This window comes from Bacillus rossius, chromosome 1 (assembly GCF_032445375.1).
Source record: "Bacillus rossius redtenbacheri isolate Brsri chromosome 1, Brsri_v3, whole genome shotgun sequence".
NCBI lineage: Eukaryota > Metazoa > Arthropoda > Insecta > Phasmatodea > Bacillidae > Bacillus > Bacillus rossius.
This window is the reverse complement of record NC_086330.1, coordinates 70,768,931-70,787,153: the sequence shown is the minus strand read 5'-3', so window position 1 is coordinate 70,787,153 and position 18,223 is coordinate 70,768,931. Positions and strand designations below refer to the sequence as shown.

Here is an 18,223-nt window from a genome sequence, read left to right as displayed (position 1 = left end):
ATATGGCAATTAGAGACAGAATGAGTACCTTTGCCTATGTGCATGCCTGGAAATAAAAAATTCACGTAGATGAAAAAGAGAGCTACTTCGAAATTAGATCACATTTCTTTGTATCATGCTCTAATTCATTGGTGTCATAACTTCAAACTAGTGATGGGATTTTCGATACTTCGATACCTTGATACCTTCGATACTTGACGGTATCGCAAAGTATCGAGTATCGAAACTGTAAGTTCGATACATTTTTTCGATACCGGAATGCTTGTTCATTTGTATTGAATTAAGTTTTGAGTCGCCATCGTACAAAATACAACTACTGTACTAGAACAGCTTATTAGCCGTAATTATGTTAACCAATAGGCTTACATCAGAATAAATTATAATTATATAAGTTGTTACTGCAACTTGCCAATAGTAAACAAACGGTAAAGTAAGGTTAAGTTGTTATTGTTTCGTGTTCAAGAAGTTACGTTTTTCGAACGTAAAACTTCTGACATTGAATTCACAGGAAATTTGAAAGAAAAAAATTGTAGAAATATCGAGCACATAAAATTCACATTAATTGACTCCACTCGCAATCCGTCGCAATAGTGACAATAACAAGCCTATTAATAACAGTCAACATCATAGAGTAAGTACGTGTCTCGTCTCTTGTGTATGGTAAGTACTCTGCCGCCCTCTTCACCTCAACCTGGCCAAATACCAAGGAGGTACAGAGGCCAGCAGTGAAAGCATGGGGAACGGGCTCAATGGTGCCTTGTTAGGCGTGTAGAAAATCATGAGAACCTTGAGCCGACTGGGTAGGCCATATTACAGGATAAAATAGTTAAATATATATAATAGTCAAAAGTAATACAAACAGTGGTTTTAGTTAAATGAATACAGCAATATCGTTTCTCTGTTCCTTATATTTTCTTTTCTTTAAATTCTTTTACTTTAAATAATAACAATAACAAGTTTAATATCAATTGATGAGTATACAGTCATACTTATAATAAAAATAAATGTTAAGATAAGGGGCCCCTTTAGATATTTAAGTTAAGCACATTGATTTTGATGTTAAGAATTACATAGGTTAAAAATTACATAGGTTAAGTCAAAAAAAATTAATTATTAGTCCAAAACAGCGCCGAAAATGTTAGGTTAAAATTTTATCTTTTGATATGTGGTGGCTCATGGTTGCTCTTCTGCATGCAGAAAGTAACAAAGAAGATCTTTCCTGATTAGACGAGCTGCATCAGGCACTGAGGAGCACCATGACTCAGGTGACGAAGAAGTTGTGTGTCATGAAGTAATCGCGCCCATGGCCACCCACGCCTTCCGCACACACACTGTACATAAATGTTTTACAAAATAAGATAATTGAACAAAATATCATTTCCACATATTCTTGAAGGAATATGCGATTTTACTCACCACTTGCGGTGTACGGAGAATTAATTAAGACATTGATGTCAAGAGATTAAGAAACGGCCGAAGCTAAGGAACAGTTACATCATGGCCGACATGCTTCAAAAAGAAAGACGTATTATTTTGTGCAACTGAAGAAGACCATAGAGTTGATACATGAAAGACTGCACATGTAAAACAAATAGAGTTACACTATAGTGCGATTTCCCAAATCAACATTCATTATGGACAGAAGTAAAATTATTTTGTTGTAAGACTAATATAACAATTTTTAACACAGAAACTTGTGCTTTTATAAATATAAATTATGCTGAAATTGTTGGTTACAAGATGATTCACAAATTCAAGAATAAAAAAAATTATGGCTCCCAGTTTGCTATACAAAATAAAATAAAAACAATAACTATAAAATAGATAAAGTGAGCATGCGCATTACTACAAATGTGCAATGGCACACACTCCTCCCCTCAAAGGGCAACAGCCGGTGAGTGGCAACAGTTAATAAGTCCCAAAACTAAAATAACATCCCAATTACAACAATACCCACATAAACACTTAGCTATATATATCTAAAAAAATTACTATTCCACATTAGACGACGAGGCTAAGGGAAACAACATTGTCCCGGAAGGGATAGGAGGTGAAGGATTTGAGGGGGTGGTCGAGATGGAGCGCAACTTCAAGAAAAGGATAACGCTCAAAATGAGGATACAAATTAAGACCAGGGAGGATATGGATATGGCAGCAAGGTTAAAGTGAGAGTAGGACTCAACGTGTTGTTGCTTCGGACGAAAGAGATTAACTACATCGTGAAAAGGAGCACCGTTAGGACGGGACTTTAACATACCATTAATATCCTTAATAAGAGAAGCATTGATGGTTAAATTAGGGAGTGATGCAAAGGACGGCTTGCTAAGGTTAAAATTAAATTTTGGTATGTGAATAGAAGGTAAAGTTAGATTGAAATGTAAAGTAGAAATTACTGACCCGAAAGTTTTGAAAAATGGGCTTACAATGTCACAATGGGAAACATTATTTATATATCCACTACCAATTAAAGAAATAGTTAAAGGTGGAAATGACTCCGCAGTTGATCGACACAGTAAGGTAACATCCAATGAATGATTACTAGCGAATAACCAAAGTGTATTGGTTTTTTGAAGGAAAGGTAAATCCAGGGAAACAAAGCTTTTATCACAAATTTCATAAGTGGGTTTACCAAGAAAAAGGTTAAACTCACAATTACTGACATGAGCATCAAAAAACGGAAAGGTCGGGGAACATAAGGTTACACCGTATTTTTTACAACCCGAGAGAGAAGAAGAAAACACAGGAGCAAATATTTTTCTGTCTGGACTAACCAACAAAGTATCATGCACGTTGAGTAAAAGATAATGTTTGAACTCAGAAGAGAAAAATGGGAATGCGAAAATGTTATAAGCCTCAAAACTGCTATCCTTGTTTGCTAGAGGCACGTTAACAATGACATTTAATGAACCATTATAGACGATGGCTTGGACTTTACTCAAACCATAAAACATGTAGAGATTATCATGCGAAATTGTAGCCAACATATGCAAGGGTAGGGCAATATACTGTTGAATTTTAAACAAAAGATCAATAAACACCGTGGGTGTTAGAAGAGTGGAACTTAGTTGTCCATGAACACTGTTTTCAATAGCTTGTCTTAGATCGGAAATTTCCAGCCGAGCACTAGATAATGTCTCACTAACCCTAAACAAAAGGGTATTTAGATCAATTCTCCAACTTATTAATGTGATTTTGTCCCAGACTTCATGGATGGAGCTGTTTAATGCTTTGTAAAATTCATTATGGCTATTTAGATAATGTAATGCCAAATTTTTAATGAGAATAGTGTTGTTTATGACTCTGTCTTCTAAATTCTTGACCACAATCATATGATGTAACATACTGTTAGAAATGTCATCTTGATTCTCGTTAACCACTTTCAGTCTTTTCTCTAAGACGGTCAAATCATCACTATCTAGGGTACCGAAAACTGTCTTCAATATAGAACCACCAAAATTAAACCAACCACGTTTTTGCCTTCTAGGGCGATGGGGCAGAAGTGAAGTTAAAGCCATAGTCTCAGTTTTGTATGCAATAAAGTTTTCTTGTAGTTGTTTGACCACAAACGCAAAATTCTGATTCCAAGCTTCGTCATCGTGATGACCACTATTCAGTGAAATAACTTTGTTCAGAAAAACATCCACTTGTTTACTTTCATTTTCAAGTTGAACTAAATTGAAGTCAAGCACAATGGAATAAACATTGTCCGAAAAGATGAGCGAATCTTGTTTTTCGAAGAGAATACCAGAATTCAAATGATTTACCGTAACTCTTCCAAGAGCGAAGGAGTAGGCACAAACAAGGAGGCACAAGACCCCGAACATGGCACACGACCACAAGGAAATACAGGAGACGGGAGATTCACAGCGACACTAAAACAAGAACACAGGAAAACACCTTTGGATAGTGAAATATAAAATAAAACAACATTTCAAGATTTCTAATTATTAATAATACCCAACATTATTCAGATATTACCCACACATCATGTGATCTAAACTAGAGCATACCCATAAAAACATACCCTAAACAAAGATAAAATAATAGATGTTATTAAAACTTAAATTACTACCATGGTTTTTTTGTTTCTCTACCTTTTATGTAATATGTATAAAGAATAGGCCTATTCTGAAAAAAAGTTAAATAAATTCTGAATCCTCAAGACTAGGATCAGTGGGTGATCAAGCCACGATCAAACTAAGTCAAGGATCGGACAAAAGTAAACACCTGCAGTGAAGACCAAACGAAAGGACCTGCAGTTCCCAACATTGGACAATTCAAACTGGAGGTGGAGAGTGATACCTTTTTAAGTGTGAAATGTGAGCTCTGGTCACATAAGAACCCGTGTCAGGATCAGCTAGGGCAGCTGTCACTGGGGTTAAAAAGCGTTGGCTGTGATAAGGGCCTGACCAGCGAAAAGACAGTTTCGCCATCCTCTTATCCACTGCTTTACTGGTAGGATGTGACTTGCATAAGACGAGGTCACCTCGTCGAAAAGGATTTTTGACTCGATTCTTATCATATTTAATACGACTTCTTTCATGTGAGTGCTTAAGGTTTTTAAGGGCAGCTGCCCAAATTACTTTAATGTTTTTAGAATCCTTAGGTAACAGGTCATCCAAGGACCAAAGATTAGACAAGGGATTGTTCGGAGCATAGGTGAACATCAAATTGAAAGGCGAAGATTTATGTGACTCATGACGTGAATAATTAAAAGCCATCTGAAGCCAACGCAGATTTTTGTCCCAACTAACTTGATCTTTCGCATGGAAGGCAATTAAGGCCGAACGGAGGTTACGATTGAACCTTTCCGCATGCGAAGGTGGAGGATAGTATGGTGACAACGTGATATGACGTATACCATGTGTGAAGCACATAATTTTGAATAATTTGGAAGTAAATTGTGATCCATTATCCGAAACTATTGATGAAGGAACCCCAAAACTTTGGAATATGTAGGTTTGAAGGGCCCGAATCGTGGATGGAGCATCAGCTTTTCTTAAAGGAATCAACCAAACAAATTTGGAAAATGCATCCACACAAACTAATAAGATACTATTTCCATCTTTACTCCTTGGAAAAGGGCCTACGAAATCAACAAATAATTTTTGCATAGGTTTGTCGGATATTTCAGAAGACAAAAAACCTAAATGGGTATTCTGAGCAGGTTTACTAAGTGCACAAAGATGACATTGTTTGACTCTATCAGCCACCTCAGCATACATACCTTTCCAAACAAAATGCCTTTTAATAGCCTCAATAGTTTTATATATACCGAGATGAGCACCAATAGGCGAGGAATGAAAATATTCGAATACCAGGGGTTTCAATACTTTGGGAAGAACAATACGTTTCTGATTGTTTCGAGTTTTGGAAAACAAGATACCTTTGGACAGAAAATATGGTTTTTGTTGGATACCTGAACTCAAATTTTGGACAATTTTCTGCAATTCCTCATCTTCCTCTTGATGAGCCTGAATAGTCTTGAAGGCTAAAGGGAAATCAGTGACCAAAACATTACAAGTGGCTTCCTCCTTACTAGGCTGTGAACAATCAAACATACGTGAAAGCGTATCAGCAATTACATTCTGTGTTCCTCTTATATGCTGAACCTTAAATTTTAGAGATGAGATTTTCATGACCCAACGACCGATTTTGCCTAATTGTCGTGGGTGCGCCAAGAGCCATGATAGAGCTTGATTATCCGTTTCCAAAAGGAATTCTGTATGTTCTAAGTAAGGCCTGAACTTATCTATACCAAAAACAACAGCGAGACATTCCAATTCATAAATAGATGCTACCTTCTCTTGATTGGTCAGAGTCCGGGATGCAAAAGCTATCGGATGGCGGGCACCATCAAACTCTTGTGCTAAAACCGCCCCTATTGCTGAACCTGAAGCATCGGTTTGCAAAATGAAAGGTCTCGAAAAATCTGCCATACGGAGTACTGGTGGACTCATTATATCATTCTTTAGTGTTTCAAAAGCTTTTTGTTGTTTTTCTCCCCATTCAAATTTCACATTCTTTTTACGGAGTTGATTCAAAGGAACGGCCTTCTCGGCCAAATTAGGAATAAATTTTCCAAAAAACTGGACCATACCGATAAATCTAGCTATACCTTTAACATCGCGGGGTGGAGGAAACTCTCTAATGGATTTTGTACGTTCTGGATCGATGGGAATACCTTGAGAAGAAATTTTATGACCAAGGAATGAAATCTCTGGGACAGCAATTTTAATCTTTTGTGGGTTAACGGTTAAGCCTGCTTTCTCAAGACGAGAGAAAACTTCTCTCAAGTGTTGAAGATGTTCCTCAAAATTCTCAGAATATATAACAAGATCATCCAAATAATTGTATACAAATTTAAATTTAAAGTCATGAAAAATTTGATCCAATAGTCGTGTGAGGACTTGAGCTCCAGTAGCAAGCCCAAAAGGAACTCGAGTAAACTGATATAAATTCCAGGGTACACAAAAACTAGTGATGTGCTTAGATTCTTTTTTGAGAGGGATTTGATGATATGCTGAATTTAAATCAATGGTGGTAAAGTACTTAGCTTTAGCAAACCAATGAAAAGCTGAATGTAGATTGGGCAAAGGAACTGATTCAATCTCAATCTTTTGATTTACACGACGGAAATCGACCACCATTCGTTGCTTACCATTAGATTTAGGAACTAGAAATGCAGGACTCGCATACTGAGAGGTAGACTGCTCAATAACGCCTTTATCCAAAAGTTGCTGTACTTCGTTTCGCAAAAGATTCATCTGAATGGGTGCCAATCTGTAAGGTTGATTTTTAACATAGCTGCTATCTTTTAGCTTAATCTCATATTCCAAGAGGTTGGTAAGGCCTAATTCGGAGGTTAGAACTTTAGAAAATGATTCACATAGTTTTCTGATAGCAATACGCTGTTCATCAGACAGATGGCTCAAAGTATCACTTTCAATTTTACTAGAGTTGTGTACATTGATTTCAGCAAGGTTATCAAGGTGCTGGTTACTGTCAGCAAACCGAATTTTGAGTTTAGGTAGGAACTTAAAGAAAATACACTTTTCTTGCACATCAAGTATAAGTCCGGTTTTCATCATAAAGTCTGCTCCGAGAATACAATCCAAACCTATATTTTTACATACCAAGCAAGGGAAAACCCAAGTGAAATTTGCTATTTTTAATTTAATAGTGGCGCAACAATCTATGGTTAAAATATCATTAGAAGCAGAATAGCACTTGAAATCGCCTTTTACAATTGATTTTATGCCCTTAGCTTCCTTTAATTTGGTGAACAACTCATAGGAAATGATAGAACGTGTAGAACCCGAATCAACTAAAGCGGGAGTATCAAAGGAACCAAACGATACCACAATACGAGGTACTGGCACGGAATTTATTCCCACAATATTAGGGGAGTTAACCTTACAAACTTGATCTGGAAAGTGTTTTCGTACTCCAAAATATGTTTGAAAACAAAGAGCTGAGTTAATCTGCTGAAGAACGTGAGCATTATACTGTGAATTAGGCTTCCGATCTTGCTTGCAGGGTAAGTCGCTCACCTTACATCCCTGCTTCTGGCGTTTTTTTGTTGCAGAACATTGCAGTCTCTGATGACATGGTTATTTCTTTTGCAATAATTACAAAATTGACCTTGTGCTTGATTGTCTGGCTTAGTTTTTGTTTGGTTGTAAACACTACTCTTCCTAAAGTTAGGATTAACCTGTGTGGTATTACATGAATTGTGAAAACCATAGTTTTGAGTCTTAAATGTGGGGTGGGCAAACTGTAGGTTACGGTGATGATCCGCAAACCTAACATTTTGCGAATGGATACACATTCTGTCGAGCTCGGAAAATGTGGAGGGTTTGCTGAGAAAGACTAACCGAGATCTCTCATCAGGGGAAAGCCCCTCTAGGATGGTGTTAACAATCTCTTGTTCAGTTACACCAAGTCGCAAAATGGCAGCGGCCTCCTTAACCTCATTTACATACACAGAAAGTGGTTCATCAGGTTTCTGTAACCGATTGAAATTATTTAATTGCAATTGTGTAAGCAACCGGAAGGGAATAAAAAAACTAAGGATATTCTCATGGTAGGCATCGAAGGAAAGGTTCTGGGCAATTGCCTGCTGAGTCCTTTCGGCTAAAGGCCCAAAAGTGAAAGGATAAATAGTTTCCAAGATCTGCGACTCATGGATGGTGTTGCTTTGTCGCAATTTAACAATAATCTTAAGGAAATTTAAAAATTTAGGTATGTGCAACCCATCAGTGGCCGGGAAGTCTTTCAACATTGTTTCGAGAGGATGAGTAAGTTTACCAAACACACTTGGCAGCGCAAAATTTCTAGTGAGAGTAGGATTATGTGTCGAGCTTGCTGATGTACTAAATACAACATGAGGGTTCCGACTCGTGGACTGAGTGGATGTGGTATAGGCTGGGTTAGTTAGGTTAGGAATGGACATAGGGCTACAAACGTTGCCGACAGGATCAAAGTCTACCTTGGACGGACCAGGAACTGACGAAATAAGTGGATTCGGGACAGTGGAAGTGGGCAATGTCACCCTGCTCAACTGTTCACAAATATTTGTCAAGGATGTGATAGGTGTTACATCACGCACTAACGAGAACTGAGATTCAGCGTTACCAACAGTCTCAACTAAATTCTGAATCTCCTCCATCATATTTTCAAGTGAGGCAACTTGTAACTCAGACAGTTTAGGTGTGTGAACATCAAGCAAACACTTAATACGTGTACTCAAGTGATTCAAACGATTTCTGACACGAGGGAGCGTTACGGCAAAATTCTCATCATCTAAGTTTGTAACCAACTCCTGTAAAACTAGTATCTTACTCGTGCAGGTTTTATACTCCTCATTAGGGTTCACTGTTATCAAAAGGTCATGATTAACTGGAGTGCTGTTCTGAAGAGCCAAACGCAATGTTTTACGCAAATGTGCCACTGTGGTGTTTTCACATGAAATGCCACGCAATTGACACTCAAAGATCAATTCATCCTTTATGAGGAACTCAGGGATGATTGAAGCGGACATTGTGAAAATAACAAATAACAAAACTACCACAATAAAAACAACAGTAAAAAAATATTGCCACAACCAAGCCATGCACATATGAGGGTGGACACATGCAAGACAAACATCTACACACGTGAACACGACCAACAAAACACCAGAACCACCAGCTCTGCTACCAAGCTCTGCCGCCCTCTTCACCTCAACCTGGCCAAATACCAAGGAGGTACAGAGGCCAGCAGTGAAAGCATGGGGAACGGGCTCAATGGTGCCTTGTTAGGCGTGTAGAAAATCATGAGAACCTTGAGCCGACTGGGTAGGCCATATTACAGGATAAAATAGTTAAATATATATAATAGTCAAAAGTAATACAAACAGTGGTTTTAGTTAAATGAATACAGCAATATCGTTTCTCTGTTCCTTATATTTTCTTTTCTTTAAATTCTTTTACTTTAAATAATAACAATAACAAGTTTAATATCAATTGATGAGTATACAGTCATACTTATAATAAAAATAAATGTTAAGATAAGGGGCCCCTTTAGATATTTAAGTTAAGCACATTGATTTTGATGTTAAGAATTACATAGGTTAAAAATTACATAGGTTAAGTCAAAAAAAATTAATTATTAGTCCAAAACAACGCCGAAAATGTTAGGTTAAAATTTTATCTTTTGATATGTGGTGGCTCATGGTTGCTCTTCTGCATGCAGAAAGTAACAAAGAAGATCTTTCCTGATTAGACGAGCTGCATCAGGCACTGAGGAGCACCATGACTCAGGTGACGAAGAAGTTGTGTGTCACGAAGTAATCGCGCCCATGGCCACCCACGCCTTCCGCACACACACTGTACATAAATGTTTTACAAAATAAGATAATTGAACAAAATATCATTTCCACATATTCTTGAAGGAATATGCGATTTTACTCACCACTTGCGGTGTACGGAGAATTAATTAAGACATTGATGTCAAGAGATTAAGAAACGGCCGAAGCTAAGGAACAGTTACATCATGGCCGACATGCTTCAAAAAGAAAGACGTATTATTTTGTGCAACTGAAGAAGACCATAGAGTTGATACATGAAAGACTGCACATGTAAAACAAATAGAGTTACACTATAGTGCGATTTCCCAAATCAACATTCATTATGGACAGAAGTAAAATTATTTTGTTGTAAGACTAATATAACAATTTTTAACACAGAAACTTGTGCTTTTATAAATATAAATTATGCTGAAATTGTTGGTTACAAGATGATTCACAAATTCAAGAATAAAAAAAATTATGGCTCCCAGTTTGCTATACAAAATAAAATAAAAACAATAACTATAAAATAGATAAAGTGAGCATGCGCATTACTACAAATGTGCAATGGCACAGTACCAGAGATTTGTATCGATATTATAAATGTTTTCAATTGCCGCTGTCGTATAGTGACGTAAATTGGCGCCACCAGCGCGAACTATCATTGTTTGTGGCAATTTTATTTAAGAGAGCGCTATCTTTATTTACATTTGTTCGCGGTAAAGAAGTGTACTGGAAAATAAAGGGCTATTTCTCTTGAAGATAGTTTGTATTTCGCTTCTATTTTTTATATTGATTTTTATACTCAAGTCTTTAAAGTTGTTTGCAGTTTGTATTTTTGTGATAAAGAGGGAATTTATATAGTTTAAAACTAATTTTTGTTATTTGTAATAATTATTACTTAATGAGAAAATATTTTTTCCCTGGAGTATCGCTAAGTATTGAACTGAAAAAACAATACAGAATTGAGTATCGAAAGTGTGGTATCATCCCACCTCTACTTCAAACCCCTGCAGATCAAACAGTGTTATTTTGAGGAGCGGGTATCAATTAACATATTTCTTATATGTGTCATACTTAGTGCTGAAAGTTCTTTATACAGAACTGTTAGTAAAAGTACAACTTTCTAAAGAGATTTTAAAGATTTCTCAGTGTGATAATCATGATTGCTTTTTGTTTGATTATGAGTGGGCCCACCAAAGGTAATGTTGTGTTGGTAGAAACTGCTATGTTCTTGAGTGTTTCATGGTACAATGATGATGCTGTGCCTTTCGCAGTATGGACATGTAAGACAACACAACTCCCAGTCCTGAACACCAGAACATTTTTACAAGCAAAAATCCCCTGATATTTTTTTATCCCAGTTCATGTTTCATACCATTTTCAGAATTCAATTTCCTTTTTCAGACCTTGCATTTACAAACATGAAACAAGGTAAAGAGGAATGCCTTAAAAACATTCGAAAATAATTAAAAATTTTACTGCTATTTAGTTTATGTATGAAAGTGGACATAGTATTTTAGCTAGTGAAATTTTTCTCGGTGTTTCATAGAAATTACTTTAGTTGATTGGTGATTTTAGAACCATGAAAAATGCAAAATGAAAGGACTGCAGTATGCAAGAACAACAGGTCTTAGTTAGGTGACTGCTATTCACACATTATCAGCCAGGACATTTGGATTTAATTTGGTATCTGGACTGTGGTACATGAGGTAAAATTTTACAAATTTTTAAATATGTGAAGAGTTGGGGGAATTTCCTTGCAGAGAATATTAATTTATTTCTTTCAAATATTCCCTGTTCAGAGAGATTTTGACCTGTGTTAATTATGAAAAGTATTGCAGGACAAAATGCTAGTCATTTCACAGTAGTGATCACGGGGCCTATAATGCACTTGTTGTACACTAAGGATTCCGTCTGTACCAACATCAGAATGTCACTCACATTCGGAGCTGAATTAATAATTCATAACATTGTGACTTGTCAACGGTCTGTGATTGTACTTTCTTAATTTAATTATTTTGACATATTCAACATTTTATGTTGGGGAAACCACTAAACTTTTTTTTTTTTTTTTTTTTATAAAATAAAGGTTGTAGTTTGTGTTCATGTATTTAAATTGTGCTCGTTAAAAAAACCTGTTTTTTTCATATGCCTGTCCAGCACGTATATTTATAATCTTATCAAATTAGTGTATTGTCATCGGTCCTCGATAAATCTACAAAGTTTGAATGAAATCTGGCCATTTATAGTGGGTCAAAATCACACCCAAAGGAGTCGGTTACAAACATACAAACATACAAACAAACAAACAAACATACAGGTGAAGCTAATATAAAGCGTGTAAAAATAATAAATAGGATGCATAGCTAATAAATAATGTCTAGCATTTAAATGTAAAGGAAATGGGAGACTTTGGGCAAATGTTTATGTTTAAATACCAACATTTATGTTAAATGTTTTGTGACCTTGTGTGTTTGAATGTATCAGTTGATTCTTGAAGGCTCTAGTTAATGTTACATTCCTATGTGCAAATTTTTGGTGTTTGTAGCTAACTATTCAAATAAAGCCTAATTGTGTATATAGCATTAGATGGGCATTTATGACAAGCCAAAAACTTTATGTATTGTGAAACGACTTGGTTAATCTATCATTGTTCTAGACCACCAACTAACACCACCTTCTGTGTCTAATAAAATACTATAAAAATCCTTAATTTTTATGTCATGAATATCAAGACACTTAAATATAAACTGGATGTTATTTTATTAAAAATTATAAATATATTAAAGAAACCTATATCCTGAACACGAAGAATTCTAATAATTACATGGATCCTGATGCAAATCAGGATAAAACTAAATTTTTTGGTTTTATGTTGTGTGGTTGGTAGTGTAAGAATTATTAGTGACAACTTTTAGAGAAAAATATAAGTGATTATGTTTCACCTGGGAGTGAAATCTCTCTTTACTTCTATACTTCTTGGTAGTGGTGACATAAGGTCACATAGGTTTTTTTTTGTTTGTATGTATTGAAGTTTATGATTGAAAATGTCTATTTTATGTTTAATTTAGTATTGTATGCAGTCTAAAGTTTCAAGTGGCTGCTTTAGAAAAAAAATTATATTTTCCTGGTTATGAAAGGTTAATTTCAAATTGTTTCATTTTGAATCTTGTAGCAAAGTTCCTTAAAAGTTCCTTGTACCGAAGTTCTTTAAAATTTCTTTTGTTACAAGTTAACTTATTTTCAATACTCATTCCAGGTTGTTGCTGGCATTAAGTGGTACATTACCTTTACAATTGGAGAGCAAAATGTGGTAAGTCCCACATGTCTTATTCATTATCACCATTCAGGTTCATATATGTAATATAGTTTATTCTCTTAAAGTATTGAGGTCTTAATTGAAAACTGTAGATAAACATGTTGCTATTTGCAATCTTGTAGGTTCGGGGTTGTAATTCTGGGTTAGCCCAGAAATTAAATCAAATGAGAATTGTTAAATGATTAGGTGTACATCAACAATATAATTGATATGTAAGACCCTCAGGTTAGCTACAATATCTCAGTCCTTAATGTAACTGTCTCATACATCATACAGCATGCATGCCAGATAATGTACTACAGTAAATGAAAATTTTCCAGAATACATGGCTTTGTAGTTCTTTTACTGTGCCATACCTAAGAAAGGCTGTAACATCCCTTCTAATATTCAGCAGAATGTAGGTACTCCTTTTCATTTGGGTATCATACTTCGAACATTAAGTTTTAAAAAAAAATCCCTCCCTAAATAAAACCCTGCATATATCCCTACAACCAAAAACACCTTTTACAACTCTTGAACACATATTTAAAAAAAAAAACATTAATGTTCCCTTACTTTCTTGAACATATCAGTATTGGTGCATATGTATACACCTGCAAGTCAAACTGATGGAAGGGTTTGAGCACTGCAAAACTTACAGAAATACCACATCTTAAGGGTGTAGTTTATTCTCTATTATTAGTTTATGATTAGTTTTTTTTTTTTTTTTTTTTCATTTAATCATTTTCAAATTTTTAATACCCATAGATAAATCCTACAGTATTTTTAAAGATAATCAGTTGGATTTTCAGTGCTTTTATTTTATTTAATCTCTCATTAGCGGTCATGAATTTTTGAGTAATAAAGGTGGTGTTGACTAATGTCTCTGTCGTAATATGTTTAAAATTAATGTATGTCTTTGTCTTATGCCTTTTCTCAGCCCTCGGATAGGTGTGACATTCAAGTGTTAGAGCAAGCTTGGCGAAACTACACCGAGATACTAAGCTCTGTGTGCTCTCCAATAAATGCTGTAAGTACCTAATGTATAGTTCTGTTAGACGTTGCCTGCAAAACTTGTGTGCAAAGAGGAGTATTGTTAAGAAATTAAAATTCTTAAAAGGCTTGACAAAAATTAAAAAAAAAAGTGATTTTGTGGTTTATCACTTTATTATTTTTGTTTATAAAAATATATGTTTTGCTTTTGTTTTGTTGTAATTTGGTTTTTTTTTTTTTTAGGATGAAGTTTATTTTTTGACTTCACCACTATTTTGGAGAAGTGAAATTCCTTAAGTCTTCACAGTGTTAAATCAAAATTTAATTCGAAGCTTCTGTTTTCATAAGTAATCAGTATTTAATTTTAATTTTTTAGCAAACTAAATTATCAGTACTGTTTTATATAAACTTTTGTTGAAGTTGGGGAGGATCATATTGTACTGTTACACACCCATTATAAACTTGGAAGATCTGTAACTTAACAATTTTAGATGACGAACACCTTTTCTAAATTCTTATTTTTTTTATATTTTCAAATACTTAACATTCATGTTGTAAGACTTCAAGTCTTACCAAAGTATGTAAATAATTTTTTCTTTATGCCAAGGATTAGTTTAATTTATGTGTCTCAGAAGTACGATATTTTGCTCTTTGGCAGGCTATTCAAAATACTAGTGTAACTATAGACAGCAAATTGAGTGATTAGTGACTTTTTCCTGCACCATATTGTAAAATTAAGAAAGCTTGGAAAAAAAATTATGAATTTTAACGTTTTACTGTGTAGTAAGAGTACTGATCTAGCTAGTTATGTGTTAGTAAAGAGTCTAGGAAAAGAAGAGTATTGTTAGTGACATCAATTTCATCTGATGGTAATAAAGACATGCATGTATTTAATAGATAAGTATTCACTATTTATTTTACTCCTAAACTAAGACATTAGTTCATGAGGAATCTCATGCAAGTGGTAATCATGTTGTTTAGACTGAGAATTATCAATTAATTGTGCCTGAGATATATATGTTTGTGTAAATTTTACCAAGACACATCCCATTGAAAGGATAAATAAACAACTTACGTTTACTGGGAATCCATCACAAACTATTAGTAACCAGTGGTCCATGTTTCTGAAGACTGAGCAGAGCTAGTGGCCAAATATATTTATTCGTGTATATTGTCAGTGTCTATATTGGAAGCATCATGTCCACCTATAGTGAGATTTTGGTTGTATGAGTAACTCGAGCATTGGCACTAGTAAATGGTTATTCTGTTACATGAATATTGTGTATACCCATCCATTCAGTCCATGATCAATATACCAAGAATAACCTATTACCGTATTCACTCGCGTAATGTCCGCCCTCGCATAATGTCCGCACCCTTTATTTATATATCCTTAAAAGAAAAAATTAAAAATTCGCATAATGTCCGCACCAGTCGTCTACGGCGGGCAACACAACTTTGGCCACCCTAAAGACGCAGTACGAATGGAAAGTTGATGGCTGTGTAAACAAAGCTGTGACCGTGGGCTGTCCTTTCTCTCCTGTCCTGAAAGGGTGGGGAAATTCGTTGAACTGAACAAAGCACGGTAACGGTAAACACATTTGATCAACACGCACACAAGTTCAAGGCATGAGTTTCGCGTCGAGTTTTGTAGTGTAGAGTACAGAATGGGTAAATATAAATCCTTCATTGCGCGGTTTAAATTAAGAGTTGTTTGTTATGCTGAAGAGCATGGGAACAATGCTGCTGAAAGGGAGTTTGTAGTGCACGAAAAAAGTGTTCGTCAGTGGCGGAAAATAAAAGAACAGTTGCAGTCAACAAATGCAACACGGCGTGCGTTTCGCGGACCCAAGGCTGGGAAGTTCCCAGAACTTGAGTTAAAGTTTTAAACTATATACATGAATTAAGAAGTAATGACTGTGCTGTTTCGTATGAAATGGTTCAAGTAAAGGCGCGGGAAATTGCGCGTTCCATGAATAAGACACAAAATTTTGTATTTTTGTATTTTTCCTCGCATAATGTCCGCACCCCATTTTTTTGGCCAAAAATGTGGTCAAATTACTGCGGACATTACGCGAGTGATTACGGTAATAGTTTCCTATCATATTAACCAGATTTAAGGTGTGCCTAAATTGAATTTAGTTAATGTAGTTTATGAAAATTATAGAAGACAAATATACATGTTTTCTGTAGTTTATATGTGTGTGTGTGTGTGTGTGTTTGTGTGTTTGTGTGTTTGTGTGTGTTTGTGTGTTTGTGTGTGTGTGTGTGTGTGTGTGTGTGTGTGTGTGCGCGCGTCAGCGTGTGTGCGTGCGTGCGCGTGTGTGCGTGCGTGCGTGCGCGCGCGCGTGTGCGTGTGTGTATATATATATATGTATAATTTTCACTCAATACAAATATTAAAAAAGTGTTCATGTATTCATAAAAATAACAAAATTACACTTATATAGATGTGAATATGTGGAGTAATATATCATTATACTTAGGTATGTAAAATAGAAAAAAATTATAATAATGACTGCTGTTGATTTTTTACTAGACGTGCAATTTGCAAATGACTGTGTGGCAAGATGTGTTTCTGTACATGTTAGTCACGCACAAAGCGCAGCGACATCGGCAACTCTATTCCCATCCTGCTGTCACCCGACAGTGCAGATGTTAAAGAAGCTGCAAAGTTCGCCCTGGCTCAGCTGGACCACACCACGACATCACCCAATGCCCAGTACTTGGTGCAGGTCAAGGAAGCACATACACAGGTGTGGTTTATTTCTACCTCTTGCCGGTAACTTAAAGATTCAACGTTTTATTTTTTGGGGGCTTTATCTTTCAATTTATGCTTCATCTCTGACATCAAATATTTATTTTATAATTACATGCAGATTTTGGGAAATTCCATTAAATATTTATTAGGGATGGGAGTACACATTTTTATCGATTCCGATACCGGTACCGATTCCTAAATTTCTATTCTCGATTCCGAGTCATTCCAGTTTTAGATTCCTGGTAATTCTGGTCACATAATTAAAACTACTTAAGAATTGAATGCATTACGTAATGATAATAACATGCATAAAGGATAATTGTAAACTTAGGATTAAATGTTCAGTTTTTTTTTTTCAACTACCAGTGAAGAAGCATCTTCACATAAAGTTTGTTTGCTAGTACTAGGCTATGCACAAAAAAGTTCAACGTTTAGACAGGGTTCTTTAACAGGCGATAATGCGGATAACATAACATCTTTGTTCAAAATGGGTTCAAAGGTAGCACTACTTTTTTCTGTGGTACCTTTTGACTTGGTTGGTGACAGTGCTGTAAACAAAAGTTTGTTTTTCTTCAAACACTCTGTTTTTTCTGGTAGTAATGTGTGCCGGGATTTCAAATGCTTCATTAAATTGGTTGTAGATTTGGAAGTACCGCCCTGTGAAATTTGCGCACTACAATGATTACAAATTGCATATTTGTCATTTTCACTATTGATGCGAAAATGTTTCCAAACTTTAGACATGTTGATACAATATCAGACCATTCGCCACGTAATTTGAAACGACAGTCGGCGAACATTCGTTTTACTAACAAACTAGCAAAACAATTGAAAATAGTTTTAGCAAAACAATATTTGTGCCAAATAAATAGCATATGCAAAACAATTCACAGTAACCTCAATAGCACGACGGTGAATTACTGTTTTGTGTTTTTCTTTGCAAGTAATAAACACGAGCCTCTGTTGGCGGTATGGCCAGAGAATTCTTTAAAATCGTTTGTTGCTTTCATTATATGTACAATTTGTCCCGTACGCAACGAATCGATACGTTTCGACTTGACTTTATGTTTTATGAGCACCAGAGGTTTTGTGGATGCCATCATCCTTGAATGGATCACAACTAAAATGGTGACGACACGTGATATGATCTCGTTTCATAACCGTCAATTTCTTCACAAAAAACAATGAACTTTTCTTAACTGTAAATAAAATTAATTAGTCTTTTTACAATTTATTTACGTCTAATACATGAGTGAGGAATAATGTTCTTCGATCGTGGAGTTTTAATTATATGTTAATCATGCCCGGTAACATTGTTTTTATTTTTTTTTTATGTGTA

The 18,223-nt window shown here is 35.4% G+C and overlaps 1 protein-coding gene across 2 annotated transcripts in view; it reads left to right on the top strand.

The window, feature by feature from the left end:
• Positions 1–18,223, top strand: part of LOC134537443 (uncharacterized) — a 159,347-nt gene that overhangs the window by 61,509 nt on the left and 79,615 nt on the right. For both annotated transcript variants that reach the window (XM_063377887.1, XM_063377895.1), the window contains exons 12-14: positions 13,092–13,145; positions 14,071–14,160; positions 16,715–16,879. In XM_063377887.1, the coding sequence (XP_063233957.1) occupies positions 13,092–13,145; positions 14,071–14,160; positions 16,715–16,879 (309 nt within the window). The remainder of the gene's footprint in view (positions 1–13,091; positions 13,146–14,070; positions 14,161–16,714; positions 16,880–18,223) is intronic.